This window comes from Kwoniella botswanensis, chromosome 1 (genome assembly GCF_036426115.1).
Source record: "Kwoniella botswanensis chromosome 1, complete sequence".
NCBI lineage: Eukaryota > Fungi > Basidiomycota > Tremellomycetes > Tremellales > Cryptococcaceae > Kwoniella > Kwoniella botswanensis.
The window spans coordinates 9,363,209-9,382,449 of record NC_088599.1 but is presented as its reverse complement, the minus strand read 5'-3'; the positions used below and the strand labels follow the sequence as shown (position 1 = coordinate 9,382,449).

The 19,241-nt window shown below is 44.8% G+C and overlaps 8 protein-coding genes across 8 annotated transcripts; 2 read left to right on the top strand and 6 right to left on the bottom strand.

Annotated features, from left to right (window-relative positions):
- Nucleotides 1-59: 59 nt before the first annotated feature.
- On the bottom strand, nt 60-834 carry L199_003535 (uncharacterized protein; the record flags this gene model as incomplete). Its single annotated transcript, XM_064889265.1, has 4 exons — nt 60-430; nt 497-596; nt 665-731; nt 791-834. 4 exons carry the CDS (start codon nt 832-834, stop codon nt 60-62), a joined length of 582 nt encoding a protein of 193 aa, XP_064745337.1.
- A 381-nt stretch (nt 835-1,215) lies between these two features.
- Nucleotides 1,216-5,265, top strand: L199_003534 (uncharacterized protein; the record flags this gene model as incomplete). The annotated part of the gene is made up of 9 exons (XM_064889264.1): nt 1,216-1,335; nt 1,436-1,795; nt 1,928-2,348; nt 2,421-2,713; nt 2,774-3,007; nt 3,089-3,451; nt 3,514-4,587; nt 4,722-4,897; nt 5,055-5,265. The coding sequence occupies 9 exons, from the start codon at nt 1,216-1,218 to the stop codon at nt 5,263-5,265; spliced, it is 3,252 nt and encodes a 1,083-aa protein (XP_064745336.1).
- A 135-nt stretch (nt 5,266-5,400) lies between these two features.
- L199_003533 (uncharacterized protein) lies at nt 5,401-7,074 on the bottom strand (the record flags this gene model as incomplete). The annotated part of the gene is made up of 9 exons (XM_064889263.1): nt 5,401-5,417; nt 5,492-5,647; nt 5,721-5,795; nt 5,857-5,940; nt 6,039-6,242; nt 6,378-6,595; nt 6,697-6,821; nt 6,879-6,989; nt 7,072-7,074. 9 exons carry the CDS (start codon nt 7,072-7,074, stop codon nt 5,401-5,403), a joined length of 993 nt encoding a protein of 330 aa, XP_064745335.1.
- Nucleotides 7,075-7,348: 274 nt separating this feature from the next.
- On the top strand, nt 7,349-8,699 carry L199_003532 (uncharacterized protein; the record flags this gene model as incomplete). Its single annotated transcript, XM_064889262.1, has 4 exons — nt 7,349-7,356; nt 7,422-7,488; nt 7,603-7,737; nt 7,833-8,699. The coding sequence occupies 4 exons, from the start codon at nt 7,349-7,351 to the stop codon at nt 8,697-8,699; spliced, it is 1,077 nt and encodes a 358-aa protein (XP_064745334.1).
- Nucleotides 8,700-8,805: 106 nt separating this feature from the next.
- Nucleotides 8,806-11,373, bottom strand: L199_003531 (uncharacterized protein; the record flags this gene model as incomplete). The annotated part of the gene is made up of 5 exons (XM_064889261.1): nt 8,806-9,073; nt 9,157-10,264; nt 10,347-10,597; nt 10,668-11,169; nt 11,250-11,373. The coding sequence occupies 5 exons, from the start codon at nt 11,371-11,373 to the stop codon at nt 8,806-8,808; spliced, it is 2,253 nt and encodes a 750-aa protein (XP_064745333.1).
- Nucleotides 11,374-11,626: 253 nt separating this feature from the next.
- Nucleotides 11,627-12,807, bottom strand: L199_003530 (uncharacterized protein; the record flags this gene model as incomplete). The annotated part of the gene is made up of 8 exons (XM_064889260.1): nt 11,627-11,657; nt 11,727-11,830; nt 11,902-11,986; nt 12,050-12,165; nt 12,227-12,320; nt 12,422-12,495; nt 12,566-12,631; nt 12,718-12,807. The coding sequence occupies 8 exons, from the start codon at nt 12,805-12,807 to the stop codon at nt 11,627-11,629; spliced, it is 660 nt and encodes a 219-aa protein (XP_064745332.1).
- A 680-nt stretch (nt 12,808-13,487) lies between these two features.
- L199_003529 (uncharacterized protein) lies at nt 13,488-14,210 on the bottom strand (the record flags this gene model as incomplete). Its single annotated transcript, XM_064889259.1, has 1 exon — nt 13,488-14,210. One exon carries the CDS (start codon nt 14,208-14,210, stop codon nt 13,488-13,490), a length of 723 nt encoding a protein of 240 aa, XP_064745331.1.
- Nucleotides 14,211-15,055: 845 nt separating this feature from the next.
- Nucleotides 15,056-19,171, bottom strand: L199_003528 (uncharacterized protein; the record flags this gene model as incomplete). Its single annotated transcript, XM_064889258.1, has 7 exons — nt 15,056-15,371; nt 15,441-15,913; nt 15,976-16,239; nt 16,308-16,493; nt 16,550-18,694; nt 18,758-18,905; nt 18,999-19,171. The coding sequence occupies 7 exons, from the start codon at nt 19,169-19,171 to the stop codon at nt 15,056-15,058; spliced, it is 3,705 nt and encodes a 1,234-aa protein (XP_064745330.1).
- Nucleotides 19,172-19,241: the final 70 nt, after the last annotated feature.

Here is a 19,241-nt window from a genome sequence, read left to right as displayed (position 1 = left end):
ACCAATTTACGAATGGCCCATGTGTATAGATATTATATGTTCAAATATGTATGTAAATGCTATGACCAATTACAACCTTTCCTCAAAATTTCCACCACCCTTTCCAAACCGTTTTGATCATCTTCATCGAAAGTGCTCAACAGGGTACTATCCAAGTCCAACACTCCTATCACTACATTATGATCGTTTCGTAATGGAACTACGATTTCGGATTTTGTATCTCCATCGCAAGCTATATGACCTGGGTAATCATCTACGCTGTTGACTATCAATGTCCGCTGGGATAGGAAGCCGTCCGCACAGACTCCTTTTCCTTTTATGGGAGTTATGGATAAACAGGCGGGTCGACCTTGGTATGGACCTAATAGTAAAGGGGAGGTAGATGAAAGATGAGATGAGGATGAATTAGAAGGGGGATGGAGGTAAAATCCTATTGATGCAAATGGGACCATTAGCTCAAGGCATAAATGGTGTAAACAGGTAGGACGAGGCTTACCACACCAGTTTACGACTGGATGTATACTCCCTCCGCCATATAATGAGGAGGCGAGATATGAATGATAGAGTATAGCGGAAGTTTGAGCTAGGTTAGTTACCTATATGACCCAGATGTCAGAATTAGCGATGATCAATAAGAAGAGTCGATAAGATGGAATATACTGACCCAGTATCTTTCTCCCTCGAGTAATGCTTCCAGGTGAGTTATGACATGTTCGTAGAATTCTGATTTCCTATATACTTTATCAGCTATGACGGGACACTACGTATATATAGCTGTTGACAAACTGACGTTGAGATAGTCGATGGAATATAACTCGAGTCGGCGTGAGGCATGGTGACGAATCTTTCGTACTCCTTTCCGTTTGGCCTTGCTTCTTGCCTTGATGTTCCGTGATACTTGGAGTATTACGTGTGCTATGATCTCACACAAGTTGATGAGATGAGATAAGGCTTTGAGGATGTCGCCATGGATTATTTTGACTTTTCGAATGAAAGGTGAACCACCTCCACTCGCCTGTTGTATCCACGTGACCCATTTAAGTGCGATGTTGACTGTTGATCCTTGATCCGAGTGGAGGTGTTGGTGTTGAGCAGGGTCATGTTGATGACGATGAACAATGGGATGCTGTTGATGTATAAAGATCTCACCCACCATCTAGGAAACAGGCAGGCAAGTCCTTTGTCTACCAACATCTCCTCTCAAAAACTCCTCCCATGACCTCCCTTCCTTCTCCCGCTGGTCCATCCGCACCCCAATGGCGTTCATTCACATTCTTCGATGTGGACGATGTGAAAGATCATGATGACTTGGCTCAGTCACCTAGATCAATACGGGTATGTCGCTTTTATTCTATTCCGTTACCATTCAGTTCACCAACCCGATGTGAGTCATATCACGCCGTTTGAGCTGACTTGTCATGTCTTCTTCCCCTAGTCTCTTACCCCACCAATCATCCTTACTCCCACATCGATCAACTCACCGCTACCCCAATCCCTGATCGTAGCTTCATCCACCCATATAACCCTTCTCGACCGGCATTTCAACGCAGAGCGCACATTCAAGGCTTGGGAGACTAATGGACGTGCCACAGCATTGTTGGAAGCTGGTGGATTGTTAGTGGCCATAGGTGAAGAGGAGGGTAGCAGATGGCCCGTGTTGAAGATTTGGGATTTGACTAGAGAAGAGAAACGAAAGTCCGCCCAGAAAGATGGGAATGGCGGATCATCCGAAAGAGAGAGGGGACCGGTATTAGTACGGAATACTAGGATACAGCATGGTCAACGACCACATCCTGTGAGTGTGCCATCTAGTCCATCATATAATGTAGCTTCCATGAGAACAAGTATTCCTGTCCTGCTACTAATTATCACACTCGGTCTGCGATATTGGGATTCACCGATTGACATATATATTCTCTACTCTCAGGTATCATCCATCGCAATCACCTCCAACCTTTCACATCTAGCCATTGGTTTAGGAGACGGCACAGTCCTACTATACCGACACCTCTTGCAATCACTCACGACCTCGCCGACATCCCTAACAGCCTTACCGAAAGCACGAGTGATCCACGAATCCAAAGAACCCATAACTGGATTAGGATTCCGCGAACCGCAAGAACCGAATGGAACGGGTATATCGTTATTTATAGTGACCACGAATAGGATATTATCCGCTCCTGTATCTGGAAAAAGCAGTACCTCAGAGACCAGGACGATAGATGAATTAGGATGTGATTTAGGTTGTGCAGTCATGGACTCGCATCGGAAGGAAATGATCGTTGCCCGGGATGAAGCTATTTATTTGTATAGCAATGAAGGTAGAGGGGCTTGTTATGCTTATGAAGGTGCGTAGAGCTTGATCCATGTGAATGAAGAAGCGAAGCTGATGGATGAATTGATTGATTGACTGAGAATAGGTCCAAAATCCTCAATAGCTGTATATCAACATAATCTGATCATCATCTCACCGCCTTTCTACCCATCTGCAAATTCAGCTTCAGCCACTGTACGACATTACGTCTCAAAGCAGGCTAATACCACTACTAATTCTGATGGAGTTTCTTCTTCCAATCCTTCAAGTGATATCTCCAAGGTCACCATATTCGATCTGCAAAACAAATTAGTCAGCTATAGTGGGACGTACAGAGATGGTGTTCGAGAGGTATTCTGTCAGTGGGGAGGAATATTTGTGTATGGTGGGAATGGCAAAGTGAGTCTATAGCTAAATCACACAAAGCTTCATGATAGCTGATCCTGGTTGTTTGGGTAGCTCACAAGACTAAGTGAACACTCTACATCTGCCAAGCTCGACGTGCTGTATAGGAGAAATCTGTATACACTCGCTATCAGTCTTGCCAGATCACAAGGGATGGGGGAGAGCGGTGTAGCAGATATACATCGGAGATATGGTGATTATCTATATACCAAAGGTGATTTCGATGGAGCGATGGGTCAATTCGTCAAGACTTTGGGTAATCTCCAACCTTCCTACGTCATCAGGAAAGTGAGTGTTGGCTTAGCTGTCGAATGCAGGTAGAAGTCAGATCGGCTAACTGAGAATTCCAATTTCGGCTCATCTTTGCAGTTCCTCGATGCTCAGCGGATACATAATCTCACTACTTATCTCCAAGAACTACATTCTCGTGGTCTAGCCAATCCTGATCATACAACCTTACTCCTCAATTGCTACACCAAGACTTCCGATAGAGCAAGATTGGACAGTTTCATCAAGACCGAAGCGAGAAGATCTGAAACGTCAGGAGACGAAGAATTACCTTTCGACTTGGATACGGCGATTAGAGTTTGTAGACAAGCTGGATTCTACGAACATGCTACCTACCTTGCCAAGAAATTCGGGAGACACGAAGAGTATCTGAGGATTCAGATCGAAGATGCTGGTGAGATTGGAGAGGCTTTGAGATATTTACGAGGATTGGGACCGGAAGCAGTAAGCTAGAATCCCTGAGATTAAAAATTTGTACAACTCAGCTAATGTCGTACGATATGCAGTGCGAGGAGAATATGGTGCGATATGGTCGTACTCTGCTTAATGCTGAACCTCAAGCTACGACTGCCCTACTCATTGACCTATGTTCCGGAGACTTGGGAAAGGAGAAAATCACAACGCCAGCTCTTGACTCGAAACCCAATGGAAATACTACAACGTCCTCTGGCCCAGCTATGTTATCGTATCTCGGTTACAATCGAGTCACGGGTTTGTTTACAGGTGACGCACCTTCAGGTGCTCAATCTTCCGCTCAGACCGATGGTGCTGCACCACAACCGAATGGTGAAAAAGGTGATGTACCAAATGGTAGCGGAACGGGATTGGAAGCTGCACCGATAATAGAAGATGAACCAAGTTATATCCCACCTTCACCGAGACAATATTTTGCTCATTTCGTTGATCACCGAGAGCTGTTCATCACGTTCCTCGAATCGGTATCTTTGGCCTTGTGGAACCAATCTCTTGCTTTACCCCTTCCAACACAGTCTAGCACCTTTACCGCTCCTTCAAGAAATATCGATTTACCTCCGCCTTCTGATCCGACGACGATCGATCAAAGGGCAGTTTGGAATGCTCTTTTAGAATTGTACCTCTCATCTACCAAATTGGACAACCCTGACATAGTCAAATTATCAAGTGAAAAGGCTTTAGCTGTAATTTCGAATGAGGATCTACCTTACGATCCAATGCACGCTCTGATCCTATGTTCGACGGTAGGTTTCGATCAGGGTTTAATCAAATTATGGGAACAGATGGGAATGTATGAAGATATAATCAGGTTTTATATCGATAAGAATGATTCTCAAAAAGCATTAGATCATTTGAAGATTTATGGGAAAATCGAAAGTAATTTGGGATTATATCCATTGGTATTGAGGTATTTGACTAGTTCACCTGCTATATTATCGAAACATCACCAAGACCTTGTGAAGATCCTTGAAAAGATTGATGAGTATAGGATATTACCTCCCTTGGCGGTGATTCAGCTGCTAAGCAGGAATGGAGTGGCTAGTATAGGTACGGTCAAAGATTGGTTGAGAGGGAAAGTTGGAGAGAATAAAGATCAGGTTGAATCGGTGAGTATGATTTGCTGCTTTACGATGTCATCTAATTGGTCTTTTGGGGTTTCTATCAATCCGTGAAAGTTGTGTGATCGGGGCTTGTGCGGAAAACATATATGGCTTACTCGTGTTTGTGTGATAATTTTCAGGACAAACACCTAGTAGAATCATATCGATCTGAAACGCTCACGAAGAAAAAGGCGATCCAAGATTTATCGAATGTTGATCAACCTGAGGTATTCCAAGTGACGAGATGTGCGGCGTGTGGTGGTCAATTGGATTTACCGAGTGTACACTTCATGTGTAAACATAGTTATCACCAAAGGTGAGTTGGCCTTGCTCTAAATCCGAATATCTGAATATAAGTATGATCAGACGAATTTGAATTTCATTTGATTCCATTTATCATGCTCCTGGTGTATGCCTCTAGGTATCTTCTGAACTACGAAAATGTGCTTACTCTTCCTTTTCTGCTGTATCAGATGCTTGTCCGACTCCGAACCTGAATGTATACTCTGCGCCAGGCAACACAGTGTCATCCGGGAACTGCGCAGGAATCAAACTCGTCTGGCGGATAGACACGATTTATTCATAGATGAAGTGAAGGATTCGGAAGATGGGTTCGAAGTGGTTGCGGGTGCTTTTGGAAGGGGTTTGATGGGTAAGGAAAGGGAATTGGATGATGTTGTATAGTGCAAATCACGATCAGTGTTGTTAGACTTTTTACATGATGCATTACATGTAGGAGATGGATTAGAGGTTATATATATATATTCAGTGACTAATCATGTCTCATTATTGATATGAATATATGTTAGAATTGTAAGGCTATTTACATTGTTCAGCTATCGCCAAACATCTTCGTCAGCCTTTGCGAGCTTTTTGTGGTGTATATGAGTAGGCGAACGGGACCACTTACCCATATCTCTATACCTCTCTTTCCTATCTACATCAACTTCTTCCAATTTCTTATACAGACTTCTAGCATCCTCCTTCAACTTCGGTTGATCTTCTTGCTTCGTCGATGGGTCTTTGGAAAGTAGGAGCGTATAATGTGCTAAAGCGTTGATACACCCTGGTAAACCAATCAAACGATGTCAGCTGCATTATGCGGTGGGACGAAGCAAGGATGGTGGAAGAAAACGTACATTTAGAGTCTGGCTCAGCTTCATATAAGTCTTTGATGTTCTTCATCTCTCGCTGCAAAATCTCAAGTGGAGGTTCTGCGGCATAGCATAATCAGTCAGCTCGATATCGACTACCCTTGTGCGGAAATCAGCTCACCTGATCCAATTAACCATCTATGGTATAACCAACCGCTCTGATCGTTAGGATCAGTCCATAGAGCCTGAGTAACCAGTTCGAATTCTACCGTCATAATCGCAATTCATCATCAGTATATGATTCCTCCTATTCCCCATCTCTCTTTGATGACATCGAGATTTCATACTCGTCCTCGTACTTACCCTCATCTTTAATCTTGTTTATTTCCTGCTGACTAGTCCCCTCTTTTTCCCAAATAGCGGATAGGGTTTTGGTCCTACAGTGCCAAGCTGAGAAGTTGGAGAAATTGGATTCGATCTTCGTTTGAGTATATTTCAGTTCGTCTGATAAGGGTCTTTGGGTGGGAAGCGAGGAAAGGACGTATCGACGATAATCCCATGCATGGACTGATGATCATATAGAGATGAGAATCAGCCCAACATATTTATTCATGCGCTCAAATCTCTCATACCCCCGGCAGCTCCTTGATTAGATACTGCTGACCTGATATATCATGATGTGGAGTCACCAATCGCACTTACAATTCCTCGAATCGGCATCCAACATCTTTTCGACCAATTTCAATTCACCTTTCCAAAATCCCTCTTTCAACTTGACTGTATCCCCTGGTCCAGATGGGACAGACTCCAAACACCATTTTCTGTGATTCCATATCCAGTATACTTTTGGGTGGACTAAGAGGTACGAGGTGGTCAGGCGGAGGTCGGTAGTGAGATGGCAAACTACTTCTTCGGGTGATCTACCAGAACCAATCCGATCGTTAGCATGAGCTCATGTGATATCTCCTAGCGACGACGAAAAATAAAAGGAATAAGGGATCAGCGATGTGGTCATACTTACAGTGAAGGGAATAGACCCAGCAATATATTCCGCCTGTAATTCCATATCGTATAAAATTCAGGATTCAAGTCCAACAACCTCGTCGTTTGATCCAACGATTCGATATCATATTCTTTCCTACGTTTCTATAACCAATTCATAAGCTCATTCTGCACGACCTGACAGTCATAGATCCGGCTTACCCTTCCTAGGACATCCTGCTCCAAAGCTAGGTACGCTTCAATCTTACTCTGCTCTTTCAACCTCTTAGCCTCTGCCGCTTGAGGGGTCAGTCGGGTTCGTTTGATACCGTGCTATATTATATAGAGGGTAGAAATCAGCTTGGTGTCTGAGTCCCGATGAGTATCGCAGTATTCAATCGCCAGATGTACGTACCATGGTGCGACAAGGTCTAGCATTAGGCTGTGGTGATGAAATGTTTGTTCTCGAAGTGATCATTACGTTCTTCTTCGTCATCAACCTGTTGTTGCTCGGTGCTATCGAACAAGTGGAGGTTGGGTTAGAATGTTACGTAAGGTGACCAATTCACTCGCAGAAACAGACTCTTTGGAGAGGCCACCACACCCTTCTTTCGCTGCAGCGTTTCCATCTATTCATTTAACAGTGTTACATGCTACATATCATCAAACGAGGCCGGTAGTATCTGGCCAAGATGACAGAGTGAGCTCCACTTCACCTGGTTTTCGTAGACAGATGAGCTGACGTGATTCTATGTCTTTGCCCAGATACTGGGTATCGAAAAAGCAGTATTACTGTAAATACTGTAGTATCTACATTCGAGATGATGCACCTGTGAGTTGTCTCCGTCGTATATCTCTATGCAAGCAGCAACGTCCATCCTTCATCTAATGACACCATTGAGGTCGTATGTCGAGTTAAGCTGATCATTTCTGTCGCATCTCGTAGTCTCGAAAACAACATGAGACCGGATTAAAGCACATCGGCAATGTCGAACGATATATCAGGGATTTATACAAGACGGGGTCAATGGCGAAGAAGGAAAAGGCTGAAGAAGCAGCTGAGATGGCTAGGATAGAAGCTGTAAGTGATTAACAACTTACTCACCTATCTTTTCTGTCTGGTATCACTTGTACCAATGCCAATGGCATACAGCTGACAACATGATCGATAATTAGGCAGCAGCAGCAGCTTACGCAAACGACAAGGCATCCGGCTCAGCCTCACCTAGCACATCCAAACCATCTATCCTCTCATCACTCCCTTCTTCCTCCTCAGCGGCAATAGCAGGAAGCTCGAAACCCAAAGCTGTCAAACCTACCGACAAGTATTCTAACTACTCTACGGCCGAACAGCTGGGTTATAAAGAGGAGAAGACAGAGTACGAGATTCAGCAAGAGATCAAGAATCAGATAGGTCAACCATCAGCTTGGGAAACTGTTACCCTTCCCGATCCACAGGCAGCGCAGGAGCAGGGGCAGGGGGAGAAAAGGAAATGGACAGGGGAAGATGAAGAGGAAGAGAATGAAAATTGGAAATTCGAATATAACAAAACTTCCAATAAGCATAAAAGAGATCCATATGAAGATGATTGGGATCCATCGTCGATCAAGTCGTTGAAAGTGAAAAAGAAAGAAGAGAAGATAATTCTTGATCCAAAGAAGGTAAAGGAAGAAATGGAAAAAGTAGGATTGAATAGAGATAATTGGACGGGTAGATTGGAATTGAATCCTGTCATTGCTGCACCGAATAATGGGGGAAAAGATAAAGAAGGCTTAGAATATGTTCAAGGGAATGGATGGGTCAAAAACGGTGAGGATGAGTCAGAGGATAATTCACCTGTGGCCGGAAAGGACAAGGAGAATAATCAAAATGGAATCGACGTCAAGCCAGTTGTGGAAGGTATTAATCAGGAGAAGGAATCGGCACTCAAAGAGTCAGATGCAATAAAGACAGTGGAGAGCAAAACAGCTGTAGAAGAGTCTGCACGAAGTGAAAGTGTGTTCAAGAAACGTCGTCCACCGCCATCGTCCAGAAAGAAGTAAGAACAGACTGCAACCTGCGATATATCTCCTATTATGCGATATTTCCACATAACGAAATGCATCAATAGTGTACACTCTATCCAGTCCATCCATGCAATAATGATACCTAGAACTTCCTCGACTTGATGACTTTCGAGATACCAGTCTTTTCACCCTTATACTCCCCACCATAAGCACCTTGACCACCTTTATAGACACTTCGTTGAGATGCAACCTTCTTCTTGGCTTTCTCGTATTGTTGTCTCTTCTTGACTCTAGGGTTCCTACCTCCCTTAGATCGGTGGGGTGTAAGACCCCTATTCTTCTCGATGGCTCGAGTGAGCGCTCGAGGTCCCCCTTCGTGTGCTGGATCGTCAAGGGATGCGATCGCGGCGCTGTGAGATGAAGTAGTCAGTACATCTCACCAACTCACTAATTGAAGAAAGAGAGCATGAATGGATATCAATCGATCACTCACAGTTTCTCGGCCTCATATGCTTCATGTTCAGCTTCCTTGGCATCTTTCTCCTCCTTTCTTCGCCTCTTGACCAAATCATAGTAATCCTCTTCTCCGTCATCTTCCTGAGCGTCCTCATCCTCCCTCGATCTCTTGCTAGATTTCGATCTCCTGGTATCATCATCTTCCGCATCAAGGTCCAAGTCTTCACCCATTGACTGATTCGTTTGACTTCTCTTCAACGCATCATCTCTAGCTTTTCTCTTATCCCTATATGGCAAATCCTCATCACCTCCCATCCTATTCTGTCGACCTTGTTCTCTCCTTGCTAGAGTAGAGTTGATCTTGGAAGTATGGAATGCCAAGGACCTCTTTCGTGTCTGTTTATCTTCGTAATCTGCATTTCCTAATGACGTAGGATCACCCAACACGTCCAGCTCATCGTAGACTGGTGATTTTTTACTTGATGATGATGAGGTATTGCCAGTAAAGAATTCAGGTTCGGCCAGAGGTGCGAAAGTGGGTCTGGAAGTGGTCTCTTCATTTTCAGCCTTTTCTTTCTTTGATTTGGATTTCTTCTTAGTTTTATCTTTCTTCGGTACCACGATCGAATCCAGATCAAATTCATCCTCTGCCTCAGCAATCTTTGCAGCTTTCTTAGCCTTCTTTCCTTTCTTCTTGGCTTTTTCTGACAACTTGATCATCTCCCTCAGTTCGTTGGCTTCCTCATCATCCTCTGCATCTTGAAGCAATGCTTCCAATTCACCTTCTTCCAATCCCTCTTTACCCCACAGATCATCCCCATCATCCATCTCATCTTCCCATCCATCCTCATCCTCATCATCCTCTTCTCCGTTGAGACCTTGCATTCTCTTGAGTAACTCCATCTTGCCTTCTTTCAGCTCTTCGTCAGTCTCATCGTCACCTAATCCCATTCGAGGGTGTAAGGTGAATGCCCCGTCCGATACGGATCCAGCAGCGAAATCGAGATCTTCCAACATCGCCAAACCCTCTTTGAGCTGGAGTAATCGAGGAATGATGTTAATCTCGCCTTCGCCGCGCGCTGAGGGTGGTAAGGAAGATAGGTGAATGTAGAATGCGAGGGTAGTAGCGTATGTGAGGAGAGTTTCTACCAATATTCAATAAGGAAGGAGCGATTAGCTACCATCGCCAATATAATTCATGTTGCAAAAGAAGAAGAGTGAACTCACGATAATGTAACCATCCTAAACCCTTATGTAACTCGCCATCACCTTTTTGCTCCTCCATCTTCCTGATTCCCCTAGAAGTCTTTTCTAGCTTTTGCACTATCAATGGGAAGTCCCTTGCGAGAGCAAGTTTGACAGGCTCATGAGCTTCAAGGTGACGGAGTAAGGCTACGGGGTCCTTAGTCTGGGGAGGAGCAGGGATGGTTTTACTTTGAGGTTCGGCTTCTGCTATTTTTTCAACCTCGGCAGGTTCGCTAGATACGATATGATCAAAGTCAGCTTATACGGTTGTACCTTATGACAGTCGTGAGTTTATTCACTCACGTGAAGTCATGTTGTACAAAGCCGAAATCCTCATCATCCAAAGCCTCTCTAGCCTTCTTCTGCAACCTCCTGACTTCCCTTTCTTCCATCTCCCTCTCCTCTTCTCTCTTCTCATCATCTACTTTCCCATCTTCCTTCTCCCTTCTATTCGAAGGTTTACTATAATACTGTCTGCCCCAATTCTCATCCTCACTATCCTCGTCACTACCGCTTCCGCTACCTTCCGAATCATCATCTTCGTCGGACGATTCAATTGGTTTTCCAAATCTACCTTTCCCATTTAAATCAGGCTTCTTCTTCTTCTCTTTACGTTGCTTCTTAGTTGTCTCTACCTCTTCCTCATCATTGTCGTCCTCTTCATCTTCCTGTTCTCGCTGAAGCTGTTTGCGCGATTTTTTGGGCAAGTCCAGAGATAGTACTTCTTCACCTTCGTTGGCATTTACATCATCATCGTCTGACTCGTCTTGAGGATTGAACGAAATTTGATCTCGTTTGAGCATGACTGTTTATGGAAAGAAGATGCGTTGTCAGTGATAAGTCCTCGTGGGAATAGATTGAGGGCTGTAGGTGCCGCGTACTCACAATCATCGACACTTCCAGGTTCAAGAGTATCTTCATATTTATCAATCTTGTTGATCCTGGCCCCGGGAGCAGCAGAAGCTTTTGAGCCTGCTGATACTCCCTTTCCAGATCGCTTCTTCGCCATGTTGTTCGTCTGCACTACGTTTAACTGGTGTATGTGTAAGACAATGTACAATGTGCAAGCTCAAATGAAGAATGGATGAACAACTTCAGAAAAACATCTAACGGCTGGATTGCAAGAGTGGATTTTGAACTTTCTGTGGCAAGTCACGTGACACCATCTTATGCTAAGATAGATATGATACTGCTACAATGTTAATCATATATACATGCATACAAGTCATTTCATGCATACAAGTCATATCATGGGGCTCATCCTACCTCTCTGTTTGACCAAACAGTCTCTTGCTATCATGATAGAGAGGTGAATTAGCGAATTCGAGATGCGAAAAGCGAATTAGGAATGGATAAACTCACACAAAAGCGGGTGTTTGTATTTCCCCTTTTCCAGTCGTTGACCACATTTCCCTTGGCCAGTAATCCTGGAGGAAAACGTATGTATGACCGGCGAGGATACCAACCTATGAATGTGCATGATATACAGTCAGGACCAATTACCTTTCGACTGTAGGTGAAATGCAATGGCACTCACGATATCCCCTATGGCAGCTTGGAATCCACCTTGTAACAACCATGAGAACGCTACTAAGCATAAAGGTAAATACGGAGCGGTGATCCTATGTTATCTCTTCTGCATAAGCACGTGCTCAACCTTGATGTTCGAGTTGTGGGGAACATACGTGACTACACCGAACAAAGACATTTTGATAGATGGATTCCTCCTTGACCAGATATACACCAAGGCGAATGCAAGTGACGATGAGAGGAATGGCATAGTCAGGAGAGGCGATATGATCTAGATGAATGGAGTAATGTATCAGCTACGCATCAGATCACAGATGTCCCAGCTGACTTACAAGGAGGAATACCGAGCATAGGAATAATAACCAAACGTAATCTGCTCTCCGATTTGAGAATGAGTTTTCTTCTAACAGCCTAGAGTATCGCAATCTATGTATGTATTGTATAAACCATGTCATCAGTCCTCGGAATGAATGCAATGGGAAGCTGGAAGAGGGGAACCTGTGGAATAAGGGGGTATGTGTACTCACATGAAAAACATATGAAATGCCAGATCTAGCGATAATGGTCCAAAGTACAAAAACGTCGTAATGAACCTCCATACCTACAAAGCGTCTTATTGATCAGCCAAAACTCCGCAAACCACGGCAGACAATTAAGCTGACTGTACTTGCCTGCATATTTCCTACAGCCGCTTTCCAGGAGAAGTAGAGTTGAAGCTCCGCTACCACTTGACATTCCTACATCAATGTCCCTCAGTAAGTGTCAAGCGAAAGTATGGCAATATAAATGACAAAAGGTTCACTCTTTTCGCTCAAATACTCACCACCAACACACTAGCTCCTATTGATGCTGCTACCCATACTCTCGTTACTGGTGGGATATCCGTAATCCACTGCTCGACAGGTTGAGCCATTATTGCAGCTGTTCGGGTCAGGTATCTTCAATATTTGATCTGCTTGTTCCTGCAATATTTCTTGATCACTCGTGGTCTTGAGCTTTGACTCTCTAGTCCCTATCTAAAAGGAGTATGGAACTGCAGAATGACAGACAATAAGCAAAATACCAGAAGGGAAACGTTTTGAACCAGGTGAAGGACATTGCAAGTGGAGGTTCCGTTCACGTTGACGTGGACGTGTCGAATGGCAAGTGGCAGGTGACAGGTGGCGGGTGGCGACAGACAATCACTGCGAATGGCCATTTCGGTAGATCTCCATGTCATTACGACATCGCTTGACATGAGGGAAGGCAAGGAGTTTCTTCTCTCCCGTTTCAGACGTTCGCAAGGCACTCATACAGCCTCAAGCAAAGTCCAGCCCTTCAGAGATCCAGAGCGACGACTTCATGTGGGAAGGACGATGATGAATTGGTGCTATGATGGAGGAATCTCTCGGTCATGTACATGTTCATGCAGCAACAGAGAGTCTCAGCACAGGTAGGTAAAGCTCTAAGTGGCTGGGCACATCATCTGCATGCAAGTTTGACTACATAGGAAAGAGCAAGGGGTTCAGTGTGGACTCAAACACCCTTAAGAACGGATGATCATCGTTGAATGTGTATCACACCCATGCGCAACGGATCCTCCCTCCAGTCCAATCATTCTTGTGCCTCTGAAGGGAGCCCGGCTTCCGCCTGAGTGACATCAAGCAAACCCTCTTCTTCCGTCTCCAAAGCTCTCGGCCCAGAATATAAATAAGTGTAAGCACTAATTGACGCGCCAAGTGCTTCGATGGTTCTGACATGTTCGTTATTCTTGTACAAGTCCACGAAGATACCGTCCACGGGCTCTTTGTCAATTCTGGATCCTGTGTCGAAAATGAATCTAGGTTCTCTCAGATCGAAATCGGACCCGAAAGTAAACCCATTCTCTTCTTTCCATGATCTACAGTTGGCGTTGTTATCGCTGCATTCTTGAAGATTCTTGAGAGTCACTTTATTGAAATCATGTTCGGTCGACACATTTTGGAAATCGACAGTCATCAAGAGCTGATGATCACAATCGTGCACTGTAGGTTTGGAACCATCTGACGGTGCAGAGGCAATACTACCGGTGACCGTTGCGCTGGTACGGATCGTAGGCGCAAAGGCCGCTCGCCATCTTCCACCAGGTCCAGTAACTTCACTGCCCTCCGTGGTCTCAATGGGTGTAAGAGTGATAGCGTTAAATCTCACCCCATTGGATGGGGTCAGGCTGTTCTTCGAGTCAGGTCGAGTTCGGTATTGGTCGAAGAGGCGAGGTCGAGCTGTCTCGTCATCAAGTTTGACTGAGAAGTGATACATGTAATTTTCCATGGGAGGTGGGTTTTGTTCAGATGCCATATTGTATAATTGTCGAAATCCCTGCTGCTTCGTGAAGAATGAGGGAGTACCAGACCGTTTCACTTTCTCCCTATTTATACCTCTTTCTCCAAACGGGATTACATTTTTTGACAGCCATATTTCTGCATCCATGATGTCAAGAAGGTGAATTTTTTTCTTCTCCGTTTCAAGGAGGTGATACACCAGCTGTAGCCTATTGTCCAGCACTTGAAGATCAAGCTTCTGTCCGTTTACATCGGGGAGACAAAAGATACGAAAGGACAGTTCGTGAATCCGCATGTTTGCCATGCTCTTGGATCATTCTCACCGACTGACTAATAGTCAAGATCCCAACACATTGCCAAACCCCGTGATCCTCGGAGTTATTCTTTCAAGAAGTTTTACTCCAGCATACAGTATCAACTTCTGAGCTCTGGAAGTTTGAAAGTTTGAAAGTACTTCTTATGTACATTCGCAATTACTCATCACGAGCCATTCTAAGAATATTCGATTTACACTAGAATCGCTGTACAACTCCAGCTGTTACATGACCGCATATGCTTGTTGTGATGATCTGGTTTAGTGACTAAAGGGCGATATTTGATACTTAGGCGATTGACTTGCTCTGATACAATGTCAGTAGCGTAATGTTGGTAGCCCTTCTAATTGTGTAAGTCATCCATAATCACGGTAGCAGTTGGTAAACCTGAGCCATGGTGTCAAGCACATCTTGTATGTCATCGCGTCATGGTATTATATTATTATTTAATGATATGAATGCAAAATAAGTAAGAAAGAGACATTATCGTGAAGAAGGAACTTTGAAAGCAGAATACAGTATGGACACCGCCTTTTCCTGACTTGGGTTATCGTCCACTCCCACTACCACCACCCAAATTAGAAGGTATAGCCTTAAACCCCATCCTTCTGGCATATTCAATTTCCTCAGCTTTCGTCAATCCATCTCCCGTCTTACTCCAATTAGCAGAAGAAGTTCTAGCTCTGAACTTATTGGTCTTCACTTTGAACAGTTCTTCCATGTTTAGAGGTTTGATCGGACCAAACAATTCATCAGGGTTACGATGAGCCTGAGCTTCGAGAGCGGCACGTAATTGGGGTGATTCGGCCCAAGTAGGAGGAATGAAATCTTTAGTTCGATCTTCATCGTCCGAATCAGAGTATCTAAATTGGTTATTCGATATTAGCATATTTTCGCTTCTCATTTTGACATAAGGGATGAGCAGGACTTACTCAGATGCAATATCAGGTAAAACGATATCTTCACTCTGGATCATAGCTGCCTTCTCATCCAATTGAGTTTGAAGAGCTACTCTGCTCTGTTGCAGTATACTATTCGCATGAGATGGTACAGCCGTGGATGCTCTCATGGGCTGAGCAGGTTGATGTTGAGATGGTCGAGAAGGTGGTCCTAAAGGTTTTCTTTCTCCATTTCCAGTTGGCTGATTCTGAGTGACTAGAGTGATAGTCGATGATTGAGTTGCGGTCTCAGCAGTTCGGAATGCCGATGGACCCATCTTACCGTTGAGAGCCATAGTCGAAGCTGATGATCCCAGAGTAGCTTGTTTAGTAGGTCGGAAAGGCTCCTTGCCCTTTTGCGATTGTTGTAAAGAGGATGATCCGGAAGGAGCTTTATTCTGGGATTTGTGTAGAGCAGCAGTCTGAGCAGCTAACTTTCGCTTTCGGGCAGCTTCCTCTTCCGCAGCCTACATATCACAGAACACATCAGTCTTTCTCATATGCTTATCATGTAAGATGCATTACTTACACGTAATTTTGCAGCTTGTGCGTCCCTATCAGCCTTCTCCTTCTCTGCTTTCTCCTTAGCCGCTAAAGCAGCCTTCTCGGCTCGTTCTTTCTGTCTCTTCTCAAGTTCAGCTCTCTGACGTCTCTTTTCCTCAATTTCCGCAATCTTAGCCTTTCTTTCTTCGTCTGCTCTGATTCTGTCTTCTTCAGCTTTCTTCTTGGCAGCTTGTTGTCGACGAGCTTCAGCTTCTTTGAGAGTCGCTTTACGTTCAGCGGCAGCTTGTTCCTATAATACCAAGATGTGTCTTAGTCATATTCAAGCTCAGTTGGCAAAATATCCATAGGGCCACTCACTTTCTTAGCAGCAGCTGCGGCGAGTTGGAGACTCTTGACGGGTCCCGTAGCAGGTTTGACTCCTAGAGCTTTGGCAGCCATATTTTGACCTTGAGTAAGTATACTTCCGGAGGTTGCTATCGAGGATGTAGACATATTGAGCGGAGTGGGAGCGGCGCTGGATGATGATGGCATTTTCCGGTGAGTCTGCACATCAAGGATATTAGCTTCACTTCGCTTCGGTTTCACATAGATCAGCTTACCTTGACTTCAACAACAGGAGCACGATGAAGTTTTTGAATTTGGATCACTTCTTCTTCCTCGCTCATTTCATCCAGTTTGTCCTCCTCTTCCATCTCCTCGTCTTCGTGTACACTTGGTTCTTTGGCTTTGCGAGCATCTTTCTGTTCCTTGACGACTTCTCTTTCATCTTTCTTGATAGACGCATCTCTCTGTTGTTCCTTCTGTAGTGCTACAGAGGGCTCATGAGCATGTTTCTCTATCCTACCATGCAATATTGGAGCTTGATATTGAGATGCGGGCCGAGCAGGTGTACCAGCCGGAGTGGTCGATTGAGGTTCTTCCTCGATAGGAGTAGAAGGTTGTCGTTGACTAGTAGCCATTGAAACTCTCGAGTCAGCGGGGATGAGTTCTTCGATGACTGACTGCTCTTCGATGATTTCCTCTTCCTCCTCTTCTGGTGACTTGGGTGCTTGGGGTTGTTGTCGAGGCGAAGTAACTTCTGGTGTTATAGATCTGCCGAATTGGATTTCAGGTTCTGGGTGTTTGTCAACATCCATATGTTTGTCTTCTTCCTTCTCGCGTTCAGGTGAATCAGGCCTGGTGGCTTCATTCATCAATCTCTTGAACTCCATTTCGGCCAATCGTTCTTCTTCCAGCTCTCTGGCTAATCTCTGTGCTTCTTCTTCGGGATCAGAGCCTCCCAAACCTAATAATCCAGCACCAATACTACCTAGCCCTCTCAAGAATCCAGTACCAGTACTCTTAGCTTGTTGTACACGACCAGCTCCAGCCTCTTGGGAAGCTGCCAATGCAGCCTTCTGCTTGGCTAATTCCTTTGCAGCTGTCTTTTCTCGAAGTTCGTCAAGCGCTCTGGTGACCTTATGTATATCGGATCGAGCATTGTCCGTTTGGATGACCGATCGCCCGAGTGAGTTCGGTTGCGAGATTGGACCAGTTGACCCGAAAGATGGTGCTTTACTGGGCATGGTGGGTCGTCCCATCGCACCAGGTGTACGAGCGGGTAAAGCATCGGTATAGTTGGGAGCAGGGATATCGACATTGAATTTAGCTGTTTTCTCTGGTCTTCGCTCATTTTCTACTTTTTCCTCCTCCTGCTGTTCTTTGTCCACGCCATGATCCGATTTACGCTTGAGTCCGTTGATAGGAACCACACTCTTCCTCAATCCATCAAAGTCCACAGTAGTACTAGGTCTCTGTGCAGATGCGTATGATTTCCGCAAAGCTGTGCTGGCCTCGTTGCTTGGTAGACCATTGATGGGGACAGCATTTGAGCCAAGAGCTTTACTGAGCCATGAAGATCGGACTTGCCGAACAGGTTGAGAAGTGCCGGTAGCCATCGTACGGTTGGCGAAAGAGGATGGCATGGTGGGATCGACTTTACGTTCCGGTTCTTCTTGTTGAGGGTCAGCTGGAATGCCTTCTCCTTTGGCGGGTGCAGATTTTCCGGATTGGACATCATGCTGAACTTCAGGTGATTCTTCATCCACGACTTCCATTGCCGCCTCCTCCTCCTCGTCCTTCTCATCCATTGACACCTCGACATCTTTCGCCACTGCCTCCTCGTCAGGTTGGGAAGAACCTTTTTCAGGAACAGAAGATAAAGCATTCCTTTGAGTCTCTGGGGACGATTCCCTTACTACAGCCTCGACTGGTGCAATTCCTGCAGCTTCCTCTTCTACTTCAATAGGTTTATCTTCCTCTTGTTCTACTTGAACGTCCCGCATAGGCTCGTCTTCCACAACCGGCAATACAGATTCCACTTCAATAGCTTGGACAACAGGTCGTTCGGCCATTTCTTCTTCGTCCGCCACCTTCTCCTTCTCCTTTTTGGACTTTGATCGGGTCGATTTCGACTTTTTCTGTACTACATCATCCTTGGTAGAAGCCGATGAAGATGATTTAGATTTCTCGGAAGTCGAGATCGAGGTCGAAGTATTATCAACAGAAGTAGGAGGTGAATTTTCATCATTCTCGACCACTTTCTTAGATTTGCCTTTCTTGGTAGCTTTAGGTTTGGATTTTGCCTTTTCGGCAGGTTTGGATTTGATGGGGCTGGCAGCGCCTTTAGGAGATGCTACGGGTGTCGGCGAAAGGGTAGACACGTTAAGTGAGCGTGGTTGGAGTGGTGAGAGAGCGACTCGGGACTACAAGAAACACAAGTTAGTCAAATCGTTAAACGGACTTTTGCGGTCTTTGCAAACACTCACATTCTGTTTGGTACTTGGGCTTAAAGCCAAATGAGCATTGAGATCTTTGACTTTATCAGTTCGTTCCTTGGCAGCAGCAGTGGTCGCTCTAGTCTTCTTGACTGTCTGAGTACGAGAAGGAGTCTTCATAAGTTCGGTTATGGGAGCTCTGCAAATAACGTAAACACAACAAACATTAGTTTCTCCAACCAACAACATTACCGCAAAACAAGTATGAATATGACAGGAGTTGGAAACTCACCTGTTCTGTCTATCCATGATTTGCTCCATATACCCATCCAGCCATCCGTAACCTAGATCATTTATACTTCCCTCCAACTCTGATAATGTCTCTACTGCGGCTCTTCGTAGACCATCACGAAGGTTGAAAGCGTAATGGTCGAACGAGGGCATATCCTGTGTCATGAAGGACATGATGTTCTCGACTATGACCTGAGGCGTCGATTGAGTGATGTGAGTAGACGGGGAGCGATATGAGGATGTT